Here is a 17943-nt window from a genome sequence, read left to right as displayed (position 1 = left end):
GGCATGTTTAAAGGGACATTGGCAGGATAAATACATAGTAAAAGTTCTGCTTTACCTGTGTTGTTAGCTAACAGGTGCTTCAAACAGTAAAACTATATATGCCCCATCATGCTCTTTGTCTCTTAAAACAGATATAATTTCAACATACCTGTCTAGTTTACCTGGCTGGAAACGTCTCTGAAACTGAAAATCCCTGACTGCATGTGTGCTTTTTGACAACTCTTTCAGCTGCTTAGCTGTCAAAGCTGTCTTCCTTCACTGCACGATGGCCTTTGAAAGGATTTATTTTATTAGGAACATGCTAGGTGGTTCAGCGAGGCAATATCATCAATTTTGATTGACCTGCTTTCTTCAGGGTTACCAGCATGCTTTCTGCTAGAACCAGTCTCCTGTGTTGCTGGCAGATGGTTTTGAACGAAGCTGAGGGAGCGGAAGAGGTTTTAAGTGAATGCTACTCTTCCCAGCATTGCCTAAGTACCAGTTCAAGTAAAAGGAGCTTTGCTTATATAGGCCCTTTGCAGCCAGCTGTCAGTATTGGCTCCTTTGCTGTCTGTGGTAATACTGAGGAACCGCGAGGCAAAACTTACTTTTCCCTTGAGCTGACACACAAAACCTCTGTAGGCTGGCTACTCCTTGCGCAGTTGATATGCTCCTGGTGCTCAGTTGCCAGTTCATTCAAGGGATATAACCCATTCGGCGTATTTCCTGGAACTTCTATTAATGTAACTGTAGAACTCTTACTCCTTTAAAACTACAGGCTCCTTCTTGATCTCTTGTGCTTGAGCAAATACCACACTACAAAGAAAGCAGAAGTAGTTAGTACAGTTTTTATTGTCCCTTTGTATGCTATTTTTGCATCAGTCCTGCCTTCCTGAAACAAGAAGTGCAAAAATTTCATTTCTGCATGGATGCTTAAATACAGATGCATCTATCAGGTTGTTGCTTGTCATTAGGTTTTTGATATAATCACTGCCCCCTTAAGAAATCCTTTGTTTTTCCAAAAAAAAGAAGGGAAAGTGGGATTTTTTCCTTAGTTGCTCCTGGGAAGATAATAATCTGTGACAGCAAAATAATTTTAAATACTGTGTTCTTTGTCTTTCCATGAGGTCCTGCAGGTCATTTGGCCTCATGTTGTCCCCGCTTTGGTATATAAAAGGTGATACAGCGACTTAGCTATATAGCAGAGTGGTCTAGCTGCCCATATTGCCAACTTCTATCCAAGTTTGCTGTTGGAGCATTCTGAAGGAAAGTTGTTTAGGGTTCAGTTTTGTTTTGAGAAGAACATCTGTAAGAACAAATAGTGCTACTTGCTGCTATTTAACATTGTATTATGAGTTGAACTAATTGTCCTGGGCCTGGATCTCTCTCATTTTGTTCCTGTAAAACAGTTGTGTATATCTGTGGATAAAACAATGAACTGCAGAAGTGAGTTTTCAGTTGTAAATATGGTGAAGTCTGATTTGTCTAGTCATTTGAAGCAATTCACATGCAATGTATTTCTTAGAGTAACCAAGTAAGGATATTAGCAGCTTTATGCAAACAGGGGGATTGTGTCTTGGAAATTTCCTAAGTTGGAATCACAATTTTGGTAATGTTCTGCATTTCAGTTTAGTTTCAGGCTAAACTGCATTTGCTGCTGTGTTTTGATTTTTGCATACATTCTTCTAACAAAAATGTTTTTGTTTTAGGGATTTATCAAAGATGTTCATGAGGATTCACTCACAGTTGTATTTGAAAACAAGTAAGTATTTTATAGAAAAAATAATCATTTGAGGGTATCTTTTTTGTTTTGACCTTAAGTGGAAGTGTTTTTCATTAGAAGGGTCTAGTTTTAGAAATACAGGCTCCCTATTGTATTCACTCTCTCCAGAAGCTGCTTTCTTGAATAGCTATTGTATCAGGAATTGACATCAGTTACTGCTATTGATATTCCTTTACACTTTTCTCTGATATCTTTAGTAGTGCCCATAAATGTGACAGCCAAGTTTTGTTTAAAAGAAAAAAAAAATTAATGGCAGGTGCCTGATGTTCTTATCTGGCACCTGAAGCAAAGAAAGATGAAAATCATTGAAGTACTTAATTTAATTAAGCAATTCTATATTTATCTAACTTGGGGAATGCTGTTCAGTGTCCTCAGCCAGAGAGAAACAGATAAGCATCCTAACCATGAGTGATTTTTTTTTTCACTATTTTTAAATATCATAGATTTATTACTTATTTATTTCCCAAAAGCTTAATTTTTGAGTTGAAAAGGGTAGAGACCTGTAATGGCTAGAGAAACTATTGTCCATGTGGCCTTCTAAATTTAGTGCATAAACACAGCAGTACTACTAGAGACCTGTGGTGACAAGTCTAAGATAATCCAAGGGAGGGTAAAATATAAATGAATATTTACTTTTGGAAGTATTGTTCAACATTCAGACTGATAACACCATGGTTTGCCTGAGAGATTCCAGGGGTAACTTAACATACTCTGGGATCCACATTCTCTTTCCTTTCAGTTGCTAAGTAGAGATCCTAAAATTCTGTCAACTCTTGATGTGAAAATAGTTACTAGAGTCTGCCAACACCAACCTTTAGATTAGTCTGAGCCTTTCTCCAAGAAAAATTGATGGGTAGTAAAGGTAATCTTAGTGATTTTGTGTGTGTGTGTGTGTCTATAAACAATATTATATAATCCTAGGGTGTATGTGTGGATATGCATGTCTGCATATATGTGTGTGTGTGTGTATATATGTGTAAAAAAGAAATCCTAAGGAGAGTAAAGAAATAATCCTAGGGATTACCCAGTAAAATCCAGTCTTTGTTTCTTTCTAGGCTGTTTTCTAGCCATTCTTTTTAATGAAAAATGGTTAGAAAATTAAGTGGCAACCATAATTTGTCCAAACACTGGGGTGGTTGTGGAAGCTGTTTCTGCCTCCTGTGTTTTCATAGTCTCAAAAACAGACAGAAAAACCCCCAAAACAACCAGAAAACCAGATGGGGTCCTTCATCCTGTCCTTCATCTGAGGACATGTGACAAATCTTCAGTTTCACATTCAACATCCATGTTCCTGTTCTTTAGGCTAGAGGCTTTTTGCCTTCAAGGCATATACTTCTGCATCGCAGTCCAAGTAAGCGAAAGGAAGTGCCTGTGGTTCACACCAGGGGTCTAATTGCTGGCAGATATTTCTACTGCTTAGTATCCATGTCAGTGATATGTTCTATAAAATGTCTGATGGCAGCAGCCGTATTTGAAACAGGGTGGGTTACTACATAGGTATTGAGTGGGTTTTTTTGACCAAAGGCAGGTTTTTTCAGGAAGTATGTACCATTCTAGTCAATTCCTGTGATGTAAATCTGATAAATTACTATCTTTCTCGATGAGTTAAATTCATAAGGGCTTTACTAGAATCAAAACTGGCAATAGTGTAGTGTCCCAAGTGCATCATTCTGTTCTGATAGTGATCAGCTTTAGCAAAGTAAACAAGTCTGCTGTGCTTGTGGCTGTCTACATTGTCAGTTTGCATTTCTGCTATTGTTAACCAGTCTTCACCTACAGCTATTGTAAAGTTCCCCAAATTGGTGTGCTAGCACAGACTGGTAATGATACAGTTTTGTGGCCCTGACAGTAACTAGTCTGTGGGCGGATAGCCTTCATTTTTACTGAGTGACATTTTTGGAATTAAGTAGTTAGAGAATGAATACAGAAGGTTCAGGAACTGGAAACTTTTATTGCGTATTACTGAAAATTAGATGTTGAGGTGCAGCTTCACGTAGGCCTATTGGAATTTCAAGTAGCCAGATTGGAAGAAAGACTTTTTTTGCTTGCGTGTGGTTTCTTAACTCTTGTCATTTGTGCTGACATTTGGGATAATCCTTCTGCCTGTTAGGCGTCAGTCCTATCTGATCTTCTCAGTATGTATTTTATAGCTAGTCACAAGTTATCTATCTTTGAGATTTCATCAATGAAATACTCCAATTTTGGACTCCTTGCCATCAAAATTTGGATGCTTCCTATCCTGAAAACTGAGCCGCCTCTACTCTTCCACTGTTTTAACAAAAAATACCAATATCAAAATACCATCTTGTAGATGATAGCATTAAGTCTCTATTGGCCCCTCTACTTCTGGTGAATGGACTTCCTTCAAGTGATTAGATATAGAAATAAAACTGGCTTACAGCAATTTCAAGCAGATTTTGCTGAAAATAAAAGGTCTCTTCAAATCATAGCATCTCATTATGGGCAGTTTATAATTTAGAAGTTTTGTGTACGCTCCCATTTGCTAGATTCTTTAACAAGTCACAGTTGAAATTCTTGTGAGAACTTCAATCAGCTCAGTTGAGCTTGCAGCAGTTTGCATCCTGTTGTTCAGTTATGATTATTACACTCATACTGATTCAAAACTCAAGTTTTATATACTCTGTCATTTAGGGACTTCATTTTGTCCTGAAGTCTTGCTATTTGTCATTGTATTGTGAAAGTGATAACACTGAGTTTAGTGACCATTATAGTTACAACAAAGGCAAATGAATTGCAAGTGATTTTTCCTAGCCCTCTTTCCATCATTTTTCATAAATAGAAAGAGATTTAAATACCACTTTATGACCAGAATAGCTTTCAACTTCAACAAAAGTTATTCATAATCTTCATGTTTTTTGTTTTTTGAAGTTCCACTGTAGTCAGAAGAAAAATCAAGTGTATATTATGACAATGACTAGAGCAAAACTGTATGGATGATACCTCGCATCTTGATTAAGTTAAGCAAAGTAGTTGTAAGCTGTTTTTTCAGAGAAAACATATAAATGTATTCATCTTGCAGAAAGTAGCAGAAGTGCCCTTTGTGCTTGTCACTGAGACTTTTCCACTAGCTTAGGCTGCTATGCCTGCGTGTTTTAGAAATAAGTAAAACAATTGCTTGTGCTTGTACCTAATGTGAACCTTTTGATTAAGACGTCGAAAGGTATGTTTTGAACTGAATCTTTTTGCCAGACAGTTGCTGAGGAGCAGTAAAAAGTTTGTAGGCAGAAATGCAAACTTTTGTTAAGGATCAGAGTCAGATTTGCCTGGAATACTTAAAACACCTGCTGTAAGCAGTTGAAATGTTAGGCATATGGTGAATAAATGGTTGAGCTCCATGGCTGGACTGCAAAGATAGATTTATATCTGTATAAAGACTTTGACTTGAACGGTTGGAAATTCTTTCAAGTATATCATGTAATAATCCTCTTGCTGAGAGTTTATGAAAGCAATTGAGAGGAACACAGTCGTTTTTAATTTCTTGAAGTTAATTAAAAACATCATTCTGTCATTAAATACCTTTTCAGATTTTACTTTTATTGTCTTGACAGGGTTTTTTGTTCCTTTGCTTATAAGGTTTATTTTCCAGCACTGAAGAAACAGACTTGATTATATGGAAGGAGTGAGATTTAACTAAACTCAAAGTTCTAAAAATAAGATTCTGTAGGAAAACAACAGGAAAATTTGTTGTTGTCCCCTCCTCCCAATTCTTTTCATCATAAGCTTAGGGAGACTTAGGTAGACTCATGAAATAATGTGTAATGTCTGTTCAACTTTCAGTTGGCAGCCAGAGCGCCAGGTACCCTTTAATGAAGTCAGATTACCGCCACCACCTGATATCAAGAAAGAAATAGGTGAAGGAGATGAAGTGGAGGTGAGTTTATTCAGATGTTTCCTTTCCTGGTGAAGTGTCCCATTACAGAACCAATTGTCCGTTCAGGGCAGTGGTGATGATTGTAGGTGCATTAACAAAGTGAAGATTTAAAACAGAAAATGTGTCTAGTAGTGGGTTTATTAGGCCAATGGCTCAAACTGAGAATTGACATTGAAAGCTGATGTCAGTAACTAAATAAAAAAAAGTATTTATTTTCTGCTAGTATTTTGAAAGACAGCAGCTCTTGCTTTTAACAGAACTTTTTGTGAAGTTTCAGTTTTTTCACAGAAAATTACTAACGGAATCTTTTTACAACCTAATATTTAAAAATGCTGAGAACTTTTCAGAATTAAAATGTGGAAATTTCCAGTTTTGACCTGGAATGTAACTGTCAGAAATGTTTTGATGTATTTAAAAAAGCTCTTCTAATGACTTGATTTTTAACCCTGATTAAGTATCTGATAGGAAAATATCATTAGGATATTGTGTGAATTAGCATTTTACAGAGAAGCAGTGTTAATTAGAAATTATACATTAAGCTGGGAAATTAAAAGGTACCTGTTCTGTCCCCAGTTTATTATAGTATCTTTAGTAATTCCCAAACATTAACTTCCTGCATTTGACTTATCCTTAAAATGCATGATAAATTTAAGATACCATTGTAATTTTAAGCCAGCAATCTAAGTCATGCAAATGACTTTGGCATGTCTTTCTGCAGGAATGTGTAAGGAGTGATTGAAGCTTACAGAAGCTAAGGAAAAACTGAAACTTTCACAAATAATTTGTTCTATATCTGACCTTGCATTAACTTTGTGGTTTTTGTTAAATAGGGAAGATGCAGTCAGTCATATGACAACTTGGTTCATTTCAGTAGTCCTAGGTCCATTAAGTAAGCCAAAGACGAAATGGAAACTTTAGTTGTAAGCTTCCTACTATGTAGGAACTTAGGGTATTAAGACAATGTTTGAATTTACTGAGGAATTGGCACTGAATAAATATTTGGGCTAAGTTATATGTCTCTCTAAATACTTCTAATGTATTGTCAATAAAGCAGGCAATGGAAATCTCATAATCCTTGTTGTGCAAAATAATGAAAATCTATGCAAGAAGCACATCAGACTGGATAGCTATCATTTTATACAAGGATAGTTTTGCCTTATAGTGTACTATTTTGCTTTTTGAAAATTTGAAAAGAAGTTGGGGTATTCTTCCCTTACTATTCATCCAAGCAATTGAATTATGCATGTATGTATTTTAAATGTATTTTACTGCTTTTCCATTCAGGTTTATTCTAGAGCAAATGACCAAGAACCTTGTGGCTGGTGGCTGGCAAAAGTTCGGATGATGAAAGGAGAGGTGAATTATTTTTAAAACTTGCTGCTTTTATGCTGTTATGTGTAATATGGCAAACATGTAAGGTTCTTGTGGAAGAATTTTGAGTAAAGTACAGTCAGTACAAAAACATAACAAATCTGAATTCAAAATTGAAATCATTTTGGAATGACCTTTGTTGCATTACACAACTGAGGGTGACTACTTAACTTGTCTTTCAGTATGCTTCAGAGCAGCCTTATATGATTAGGGAGATATATAAACCAAATTTAAAACTTATAATTGGGAAATAGTATGTGGAAAAGTATGTCACAACTTTAGTGTTATACCTGTTTTTGATACTTGAGTAAATTTTGTCTGTGTTGACAAAAACGGATATCTCTTTTGGGGGAGGAAGAAGAAAAAGTACCACTGCATTCCTGAATTGCACACAGGTAGGAGGGAGGCTAGAAGGCAGCTGTATAAGGAAGTTGTATCCCTAGCCAAACCTCAAGGATACTGTGCATGCAAGCTTCTAGTTATTTATGTATGTTGGAAGGAAGAGTAGGAGGACATTCTTGGTAGCTCTTGTACCTTCCCAGTCTTCTTTCCTCCTTAAATTGAGATAGCGTGTATCAGAAAGACTGAATTTTTATTTTCCTTTTCACCTTGCACCCAACAGTTTGCCCATTAAGTCAGTGGATTTCCCATTTTTTGTTACTGTTACAAAGCAGATATTTCTATGAAGAATGAGTTATATTTGCTTCTTTATCAAGTATTTCTTTAGAAAAATTATGAGCTCCAGTCAACATTTTGAATTCTGTAACCTCAGTTGAGTTGCTAAAGTAGGTATTGGAGAGGAGTGGGCAAGGCAAAAATCACTTGAACATGCTTTTGGGGGGATTGAAATTGTGCTGATACAGTGCCCTGACTTCACTGAGGTATCAGATAGGTACTGAACTATGCCCAGGCTCATTCATGTGGAGTTGTAGCATTATGTCAACTTCGATTTATGCCTTAGTCTGTATGTTCATGTTTTGTACTTTTTTGGTGGTGGTAATGTTACTGCGTTTTTGTCGTTCTTAATTGAAGTTGTCAATTTAATTTAAAAAATAATTTCTTCCATAGTTCTATGTCATTGAATATGCTGCTTGTGATGCCACTTACAATGAAATTGTCACTTATGAACGACTCCGACCTGTGAATCAAAATAAAACTGTCAAAAAGAACACCTTCTTTAAGTGCACGGTGGATGTTCCTGAAGATCTGAGAGATGCGTGAGTAGCTCTGAACACTTCAATGTAGTTATTCCTCATTTCATTACCTACATTTATGGCGTGTATCCTACCCCATGTTTTCTCAAGAATATTCTTTCAAATATAATTGTAAATAACATGAACAGCAGTACTTCAAAATGCTGAAGCAGTAGTTTCTCGTCTGTTTTTCCTGACAGCCTGATATCCCTATATTTTGCAAATACACATTCAGTCTATTTATGTAAGATGAGGAATTTAAGGAAGTGTATTTAAAAAAAGCTAACTTATATTTTAGAAGCCAATTTACAGCACCATTAAGAATCTTAGGGATGCCTATGGCACCTGTGGCTGGTTTAGAAACTACTGACTGGGATCTTTGCTGAACTGTTGGGGTGAGACATAAAAAGTGGATGCTGAGCTGGGAGCTTCATGTCTTGCTGTAAACATGTACAGCTGGCGCACTCATAGTGGGTCTCTGGTGCTGAGAGGTGCTTATTAACTGCTAACATACAGACTACAAAGAAAAAAGTTATGACCATGTAAGGGGATGGGGAATTTTGCAATTTCTGAACTTTCTTTGCCATAAAATACTGAAATGTTCTTGGTTCTGATCATGATGCTGTATGGTCTGTATGCAGCTTGCTGAAATAACGCTTAACCATTTATCTCCTTAGGTGTGCTAATGAAAATGCACATAAAGATTTCAAGAAAGCTGTAGGAGCATGTCGAATTTTTTATCATGCTGAAACTGGTCAACTAATAATACTGGTGAGTAATCTATTACTGTGTAAATTTTGCATGGATTTTCAGTATACTGTTTATGGGATGTATACAGCCATCTTTATATTTGCATGGAAAATCATTTAACTTGCCAAGCTATGTAAATTGTGAGAGCTTGAATATAAGTTGATGTCTAAAATACATCTTTGGGGGTAGGCCTTTTGAAGGGACTGTAAATATACATACAGCCTAAATTTAGGAGCAACCTCTAGTCTCTGTTTTTATAATAATATTTGCCTTTCATAACCGAGTGTAGTTCCAGAACTGATTTGTGCAGATTGCTCAAAGCTGGAGTTTTCTGGAGCAGTAGATTGCACCTGTGCTGTATTACACTCTGCCCTTCAGCCTGCAGCTGGGTTTCCCCAGCAAGGAGATCTAGGTCAATTCACTTATGTTGAAACCTAGGTGTGAACTGGCAGGCAGATTGTGTGGGTGACCAGGGAGCTGAGAGCCTGAATCAAAAGGAGGAGTGAACTAGCTGGGTCTTAGAGGGACCGAGGTAGCTTTTTGCAAAAATAGCTTGGTTGTCCTTTTCAAAGGTAAGATGGCTTTACCAAGCAAAGGAATGCATAGCCAATTAGGGAATTGTTCACTTAGATTCTTCTGTGGCTGTTTTGTCTTATTGCATAGACTTTTCCCAGCATTAGTTTCTCTTCACAGTTCTGGTTATTTAATATTAAATTATCCACTTGAATATGACTCTCCAGACTTGGATTTTCCCTGCTTATTTCTTTCTCTCCCACTGATACAATGAAGGGCATGTATGCATATGGTAAAACGATAGTTAGTTAGTCCTGGGAGCATCATGGGGAAAGAGTTAATGTGTAGATCCAGTAGCAGAAATAAAATGTGTGTAAAATATGTTGTGAATGAGAAAAGAAAATTGCTAGTTTGCAACGTAGTGCTGAATTTTTCATACTCTGTTTTGAGGAAGATTAATGTTCATGTGAGTTCCTGAAATTTAGATCATCTAAACTAAATTGTAAACAGGAATAGGTTCTTGATTTTATCCTTTCAGTGTGGATTGTCTTGAAAATGAAACTTCATGTCCTTTTTGTCTTGCGTAGTCTGCCAGTGAAGCAACAGTGAAGAGAGTGAATATATTGAGTGACATGCATTTGCGCAGCATTCGTACCAAACTTATGCTCATGTCAAGAAATGAAGAAGCTACAAAACACTTAGAAGTAAGCCATAACTTGGAATTTGTTGCTTGAGAGTGAGCACATAACTGAACTTTACATGGAGTGCATGTGGATGAGCCTTATTTTGTTTTCCCTTCAGTGCACAAAACAGCTTGCTGCAGCATTTCATGAGGAATTTGTAGTCAGAGAAGATTTAATGGGACTTGCTATAGGAACACATGGCAGTAACATACAACAAGCTCGAAAAGTTCCAGGAGTTACCGCAATTGAACTTGAGGAAGATACTGGTACTTTCAGAATCTATGGAGAGGTAAGGGGGAAACTTTGTATGACCCTAATAAGCATTTCACTGTTTTTCCTGTAGAGGGGAGAATTGCCTAGAGCTAAGAACTGGAAATAGCAGAGTTCTTTTGAGTGTTCATATGCGTATTCATGCTGTGGGAGCTTGTTCTACATGTACTTGATGTAAGAGACTTTATTGCAGTGGTGTTGTCCATAAGATGTATTCTGTCCTAAGCAGTCCCTGTGCTGATGCATGAATTCAAGGTTAACTGCACATCTTGTTCCTCCTGAGGGAACGTTCATTTGCTGTGGTCTTACTTGATTACAGTTTTCCTTCAGAGTTCCTCTGCTGTCCTTTGATCCCTTTTTTTATTTCTAGTTCATTTGTCTTTTTGCTGTGTGATAGTTGGTCCTCCTCTGAACTAGCCAAGTAAGTTAAGACACATATCTCCTAATCCTTTTATTTTGGAAAATTAATGCTGGCTTGGGCAAAATAATGCTGGCTTGCTCCAAACTGGATTGCATTTGTGTGACTCTTACGACAGCACTTACCTTTATTTGATATGCTTTAAGATTCACGAGAACCTTAAAATGGGGCCTTCTCTTTGAACCAAAAGTATGGTCTATCCAGGAGCTAAAAGAGTAGTGATGCAAGATGCTACTTTCACTGGGGCCCTGTCAGAGCATTCCTCGAGGAATTTTATCCCATGGTACCAACTCTACAGGAGCCACTAACACCCAAATCTCTAGTGTTAGCACTTCTAGAAATCCTTGGTCATCTACTATTTCAAGATTCTGTGGTTTTGAATTATTCTCCATCCTTGTCAGGGTTATGACTTTTTAGCACCAAAGTGGAGAGCTACATCTTGGCTGTGATGCAAGAGTCGGATGAAGTTGATATGGTTGAGAGGAGGGCAAACTTACATTCAATAAATGTTTTTTTTCCCAGAGCTCTTCAATTAGGAGGTAGGAACCAATTTTGTTTCAGGTGTTCTGGGAGCTGAAATCCTTATCCTCTTGCTGGAAAGAAGCTTGCTCCACTGTTCTCATCGCAAACAAAGGAGTCCCAGTAGATGAGTCTGTACCTATTCTTGGTGGCAGAATAGTGTTTCTTTCCCTGAAGGTAGGGAGGATTAGCAAGGGGGATCAGTTTAACTGTTATCATGACCCTTTAATACTCTCATAATGAGTTACTCCTGGTTCACTGATGTACGTACTTCTGTGCTCCTCAGTATATCTGTGAGGTTCTATGTCCCTGTCTGGGGAACCTTCAACACTTCTAGGCCATCAGGGCGATGGACTACAGATCGTTCTTGACTTAGTACTACCAGTTAAGTTTTGTCCTACAGTTTCTGATGAAGAATCTGAAATGTTTAAGCGCAGTAGGATATCCAGCCTATTCCAGTCTTGAGCTCTTTAACTATGAATGGTATGGAAGGGTTGTGACAGCCTCTTGTATCACTAGCCACTTACATCTGCAGGAGCAATTATAAGTACCAGATGCCCCCTAAATAAAAATTCCTTTACACATCTCCAGCTTTGTCCTTTCTGGAAGTGATCGCTGCTTCTGAAAAAGCCAGGCAGTCTAAAAATGTTCCATGTGACAAGGACGTAAAGCATCCAGGTATATTTGCCTATTCTTTTTTTGCCACTTTTCAGCTGAAGTTGGCAAGCAACCAGGCCCTAATGGCTAACAGCACTGGCAGACAATTTCAGGTCCAGAGATGTGTGGGGGCAGTGATCCAGTGTCCTTGACACTGTAGTCAGGGTCTGAAGATCTCCCATGATTATATTTTGGATACAAGCAGTGTATCCATGTTGATCAGGGATTTTTGGACAAAGGCAAGGAGGCAAATTTTGAAGAATGCTGGAAAGCTATAAGATTAGGAGGAAGTTAAGTTGTATGAGACACTGTTTGTGGGTGTGTGGCTTTCTCATTGTTGTTTGTTTGTTTCCTTGCCTGGCCAAGATGACTTTGATTCCAGACCTTCCTCTTTTGATACTTGTTATGGAACTGCTTGCTCGTGATGCTTGTTATGGAGACCGCGGGATCCTGAATTTCAGAGCTTGGACACTGAGTGGCTCTCTATACTCTTGAAATCCTGTTCTTCCCCAGTGAGGGAGAGCCTCATCGGAAACTACAGTAAAGTTCCTGTTAGACCTGTTTACCTGGCAAAATGCATTGCATTCTTATGCAGCTAGTAATGCTTGAGCTTCTTTCCTATTACCCAATTCTGTAAGACACTTATCTGTTACGATAACCATTCTTTTGAATAGAAAGATAGCAAGATGCTGTCTTTTTCAGGAGATTGTTCCCCCGTTTTTTTTTTTTCCTTTGGAGAAGAGGAAGTTCTTTAGGACCATTCCAGGTATTTTCATGAACTAAGTTCTGTTTAAACTGGGAGATTGTTTTAAACCTTGCATCATAATGAAAAAAGCACTGTTGCCTGACATGACTTAGAAGGGCTCTGCCATTATCTTCATGGGACTAGACTTTTCAAATGATTCCCGGAGGTAGCTGTTTCCATTCAAGGAGGTCTAAGGTGCTACCATGACTATGCTGAGACTTTCAAAACCTTTTCTCAAGCAACTGTTACAAGACTCCTGAGACGGATCTGCCACTTGTAATAGGAGTGCAGTCCACCAGTTCCACTAGATCTACAGTGGTGTCTGTGTTAAGGAACACTTTCCCTAAAATCTGCAGCCAGGCAGTTCTTATTTCAGATTCTCAGGTACAGCTGTTCTGCTGCAAAGGCAGTAGGAATAATGTTGGGTTTAGAAAAAATCCTGCATTTAATCTTTGTGTTAAAGACAGCCCAAGTAACCTGGAGATATCTGGATTGTACGGGGTACTACTTGGAGTTACCAAAGCATGAATGGATGTATAGACTGTCATTCAAAGGTAGAAAGATAGTAACTATTAACTGGATTTCTTACAAATGGTTTACCCATGTGCACGCTCACTCCCTATTTAAAATCACTTTTCTTTTCCTTTTCTGAATTACTGTTTGAGAGGAACTTGAGGATACTTTGCCCAGACCACCTTGTGTTTTGTTGGGATGAGAATGAGTCATACAGGTTGTACTTGCACAAAAGTTTTGAGTGCTTATGGCAAAGTTTAGATATGCGTATGGGTGCGTTGGAGAACACCAGTTCCTGGCAATTGTTTGTTTTATACTTCCCATTAACTGGCTGCTTATGTGGAAGCAGTCACTTTTTCATCTTTCTTTCCCTGTGAAAGACCAAGTAATAAACATACCTATGAGGCAGGACATTGTGAACTCTGTAATTATGTCCTATTAGTAGAGTTCATTGAAGGTGAAAATTCCTATTGCGTTGATGTCTGTTTGCATCATTTTAGGTGTTACTTTTGTGTGCAGCATAGCCTCTGCTGCCTGCAACCACTTTCTGTTCTTTTTTTTTCCCATGCTTTATTGCTTGTTTCATCATTTTGAAATCCAAATCGCTCATGTTTCCCTTACTAGCATTTTGACCTCCGCCAGAAGTAGAGACTTGTAAATTTTTTTGTTCTTTTAGGACTTTCCTAGTTTAACTGAAAGTGCCAGGAGCTAGAGATGTTGGGTTGTTGTTGTTGTAGTTGTTGTTGTTGTTGTTGTGTTTCCCCTAAAAGATGACAGATGAAAGGGGCTGAGGCATTGGTGTAAAAAGGAAACTGCTCAAAAACATCTGTTATTACCTACTAGATGTTCATACTCATGCCTTAATAATTCTACAGTTCTGCTGTTTCTAGTTTGAGACTGTTTCTTGTTTCATTATCTGTAAAACCCCAATTAACAGAATTTTTTGTCATTTGATAATAAAGCTATAAAAGAGCATTTGTAGGAGTTCTGCCCACCAACCAATAACATTGCCCTGTCCTGGAAAATATGCTGGAAATTGGCCAGAAACCAATATTCTGGAAGAAAAGATGTCATGGTTGTCACATCAGTTATGAAATGGAGATGATACATGATGAGGACAGATTCCTTAGTACAATACCCTATTTTTTTAGTTAAAATAACTGTGTGGGGCACATTGTTCTTTATAATGACATGTTTGCCCTCTCTCTACTGTACACTCCTCCTTAATAGATGTACTTAAGTGTGTATATATATAAATATTTAGCTTTATAAAGAGTATAAATGTTAATATTAGAATATAGGGCAGTGATCATGAACTGTGGCTGAGGAGTGCTTTGTGGGTGGTTTTGTTTGCTCTTTCCCTTCACCCTTCCCAACAGTGAAGTTGCTGTGAAGTCCCTGGTCTTGTTCTTGTTATGGGCTCTTACTTTTTTTTCCCCTCTAGGAAACAGAAATAATACAGAGATATTTATCTTAGCTGTTACTACAAGTCGGATTACTGAAGAGATGGTATATAACTCATTGCTAGTAATACCAAGCAATACTCAGTTTTACTGCTGATGCTACCACAGCCTCTGCAGTACTAGTCATGTGCCCTGCTTTATGCTACGCTGTGTGACCCAGCTGGGGTCACGCTCCGTTCTGCCTCTGCTTCCCCTCAGAACAGGAGTGGTGCTACATGTGCAGTCTGTCGGCTCCAGTAGAAAGGAAGAAAACAAGAGGCAGGCCTCTCATCCCTTGTCATCCCTTAGCTGGCAGTGGTCCTTCTTCTTTCCAACAAAATCCTGAAGAAATGAGTTACTGTGCATATGGGCTGGAAAGCAGGGAGAACATGCAGGAGTAGGAGAGATGAAGGGGGTTTCAATGTTACCTTGGATATAACCCATCGTGGGTTAAAATCCTGTAGGGGTCAGATTGCCATCTTCTCAACAGGGTGGGTTTGAGATTCCAGCAGTCAGTCTTCACTGGTGGGGACCAGTGAGATTGAAGGAGAAGGATCTTACCTGCATGCACGCTTCTGAAATCTTAGTGTAATCCTGTGTTCAAAAGTTTAGTAACTGTATGGAACTCTGTTGCACTGTGAGACCTTTGCGTCTGTCACAGTATTGGTTTTTTTTCGTGAAAGATTCAAATGGTAGCTTCCATTACCAGGTTTGAGGATTGCCGGGTCACCACAGTCTTGTGCAGCATTTTCTTTTTCCCTGGATATATATCTTTTGCTGGCAATAGAGAGTAGAAGTGACATATGGCAGCCCAAGGTTAATCCTGTATTGAATTGGTCCTTCTGTAGCTATGACCATATAGCTCAGGTTACACTAGCATAATTTGCTTGCAGTTACAGGAGAGAGTCCCAGCCTATGTCTTAAGTTTGCCCGAAGGTGCTTACTATTCAGACTTCCTTTACTGTTAAGCACAAGGTGCTATTGGGGAGAAACAGAAAACCTCCCATGTGTAGCGAGTGCTTAGCAAGCTTGAACTGTGTATGTACACTCGTATACCCTCGTGCAGAGTTACTGCTCTTTGAGACCTCAGATTGTATGACTGCCTCCAAATGCTCCTTCTGTAGAGTACAGTACGCTGAATTTAGCCTCCCAGTAGCCTTTGCGCAACAAATGCCTTTTCTGACGACGTAAAGTGGGTTCTGTGGTGAACAAGTCTTGTAAACATGTACGCTCAGAAACAGAGATGAGTGAGTAATTTTGTCAGCTTGGCAGTGTGCATTTATTTACTCGCTGAGGAATAATGTGTATTTGCAACAGTGTTTGATATTAAGACTTCAATGCAAAATTGATCTATCTACTGTAACAAATGTCTTGTAATTGATTTTTGTGTTTTTGTTTCTATTTTCTTGAAAACTGAGTAGGAGAACAGAAGCTTCAAAAGAGGAGAGGACAACTTGTAACAGCTGTCTTATTTAGGCTGTTCTGAAAAAGCAGTAATTTTTCTCCCAGGAAGGATTGTAAAGCCAGTCATTGCTTACAGTGAGCCTGTAAATTCTGTGGAGAGATTGCCCTTCAGCCTTGGAAATGCCTTACCTTTATCACGTGACGTAATCTTCAGAGGCTGTCAAGAGGCACACAGATCTAAAATTCGTTCTCTCCTTCCTCATTGTGATCCCCTGAGAAATGTGGTGGTGTACTGAAACAACACTAAAAATTGTAAAATCAAATTCATGTTGCTGACAAAATAATCTAAGCGATAGCATGCATCAGCATGCTAATTAGCTTAATTGGCATGTAATGGGAAGAACTGGATGCTTCCAAAGCCAGTGTTACTAGAGATTTTGGAGAAGAAAATATATTTAGGCAATTTTTTTTCTCCAATTAATGTCTACCAGAAACTGCTTCAAGATAGATCTGCAGGGTATTTTTAAGTCTGGGTTTTCTTGTGATAAGTTGCAGAGGATATTTTCAGTGTCTTAAAATAGCATGAAGAAGTTATTTTATTCATTGCTCATGGTTTGCTTTGCCACTGAATTTTGTTTCTGTGCATTTCCTTGGTTATTTCTCTCTGTTTGTTTAGTTCTAAACTAGATGAATCTTGCCTCTATTCCTCTCTCTTTTTTTTCTTTAATAAGTTGTTGTTTGGAAGACTTGCAGTTGTTGGAACAGAGTTTTATTTCTAACATACTGAATTCACAAATAAACTCAATTTTTTTTATTCATTTCCAGACTGCTGATGCAGTAAAAAAGGCTAGAAGTTACTTGGAATTTGTGGAGGATTTTATTCAGGTTCCCAGAAATCTTGTTGGTATGTAATACTGCTAAAACTTGAAAATTTGGGGAAAGAGAGCCTCATCAGCACAACTGTGCAATATTTAATTTCTGCCTTCAAGCAGAAAGTGATTAATCTTTTAAAATTGTATGCATCAGGGGTTATTAAGAGACATTACATACATTATTGTTGATAACTTACTGTCAATTTTTATCCCATAAAATGGTTTAATTATAACACTTTCAGACTTGTACAATCTGATTTTAATGTTAAGATTAGAATTTCAGATTCTAGTAGAGCAAAAAAAAATTCTTATGCTAAATTAACTAGTTAGAAGTGCTAAAACCAACTGGTAAAATTTCTTATGAAAGTACTACATTTGAATAGCAAGAATGACGCAAAACAGTTCTGGTATCTTTGCCCCCTCCTGGGCTCAGACTGGTTAGATGTGTTGTTCAGATGGTGTTGAGCTGTTGTATAAATGAGCAGTACTGTGAGAGTCTCATCCTCAATCTAGAAATGGGCATTCTTCCATGTTACAGCTTTATGAAGGTCCAGTTTCCCAAAACGTACAAATACCTGTTAGGATAGGTTCTGTCTCATAAGCTGCTTAAAGATAGGGTTTACCTCTGTTTCCCCTTCTGGAGAAAAATGCATCTTTCCTCAGTTCAGTCTTCATAAGGCCCTTTTTCCATTTCATTACCTCGTTCTCCTTCTCTTACTTAGCCTGCTTGTTGTGCTCCGAGTCTGGCAGCTTCCTTCTCTACGTTACCTGCCCACAGGCAATGCAGGGATGAAGGGAGTGTTAGGAGTGCAGGTGTTGCACCTTATTCAGTTTGGATTATCCAAAGCAGAAATTAAAAACTTGGCTTTTACTTTCTATAGTTTTGGGCTTAGAGGTTGCTTATTACAGACTACATAATTTAAATAATTCATTTGCAAA

The 17943-nt window shown here is 38.0% G+C and overlaps 1 protein-coding gene across 3 annotated transcripts in view; it reads left to right on the top strand.

Annotated features, from left to right (window-relative positions):
• The first annotated feature begins 1688 nt into the window (after positions 1–1688).
• Positions 1689–17943, top strand: part of FXR1 (FMR1 autosomal homolog 1) — a 28213-nt gene continuing 11958 nt past the window's right edge. For all 3 annotated transcript variants that reach the window (XM_026060981.1, XM_026060990.1, XM_026060970.1), the window contains exons 1-8: positions 1689–1741; positions 5561–5654; positions 6939–7010; positions 8094–8242; positions 8896–8989; positions 10069–10185; positions 10283–10453; positions 16958–17036. In XM_026060981.1, the coding sequence (XP_025916766.1) occupies positions 6996–7010; positions 8094–8242; positions 8896–8989; positions 10069–10185; positions 10283–10453; positions 16958–17036 (625 nt within the window). In that variant the 5' untranslated portion in view covers positions 1689–1741; positions 5561–5654; positions 6939–6995. The remainder of the gene's footprint in view (positions 1742–5560; positions 5655–6938; positions 7011–8093; positions 8243–8895; positions 8990–10068; positions 10186–10282; positions 10454–16957; positions 17037–17943) is intronic.

This window comes from Apteryx rowi, unplaced genomic scaffold (assembly GCF_003343035.1).
Source record: "Apteryx rowi isolate R43461 unplaced genomic scaffold, aptRow1 scaffold_10, whole genome shotgun sequence".
NCBI classification, from domain to species: domain Eukaryota; kingdom Metazoa; phylum Chordata; class Aves; order Apterygiformes; family Apterygidae; genus Apteryx; species Apteryx rowi.
Note: the sequence above shows the minus strand (reverse complement) of the source record. Positions and strands in the feature narration are given on the sequence as shown.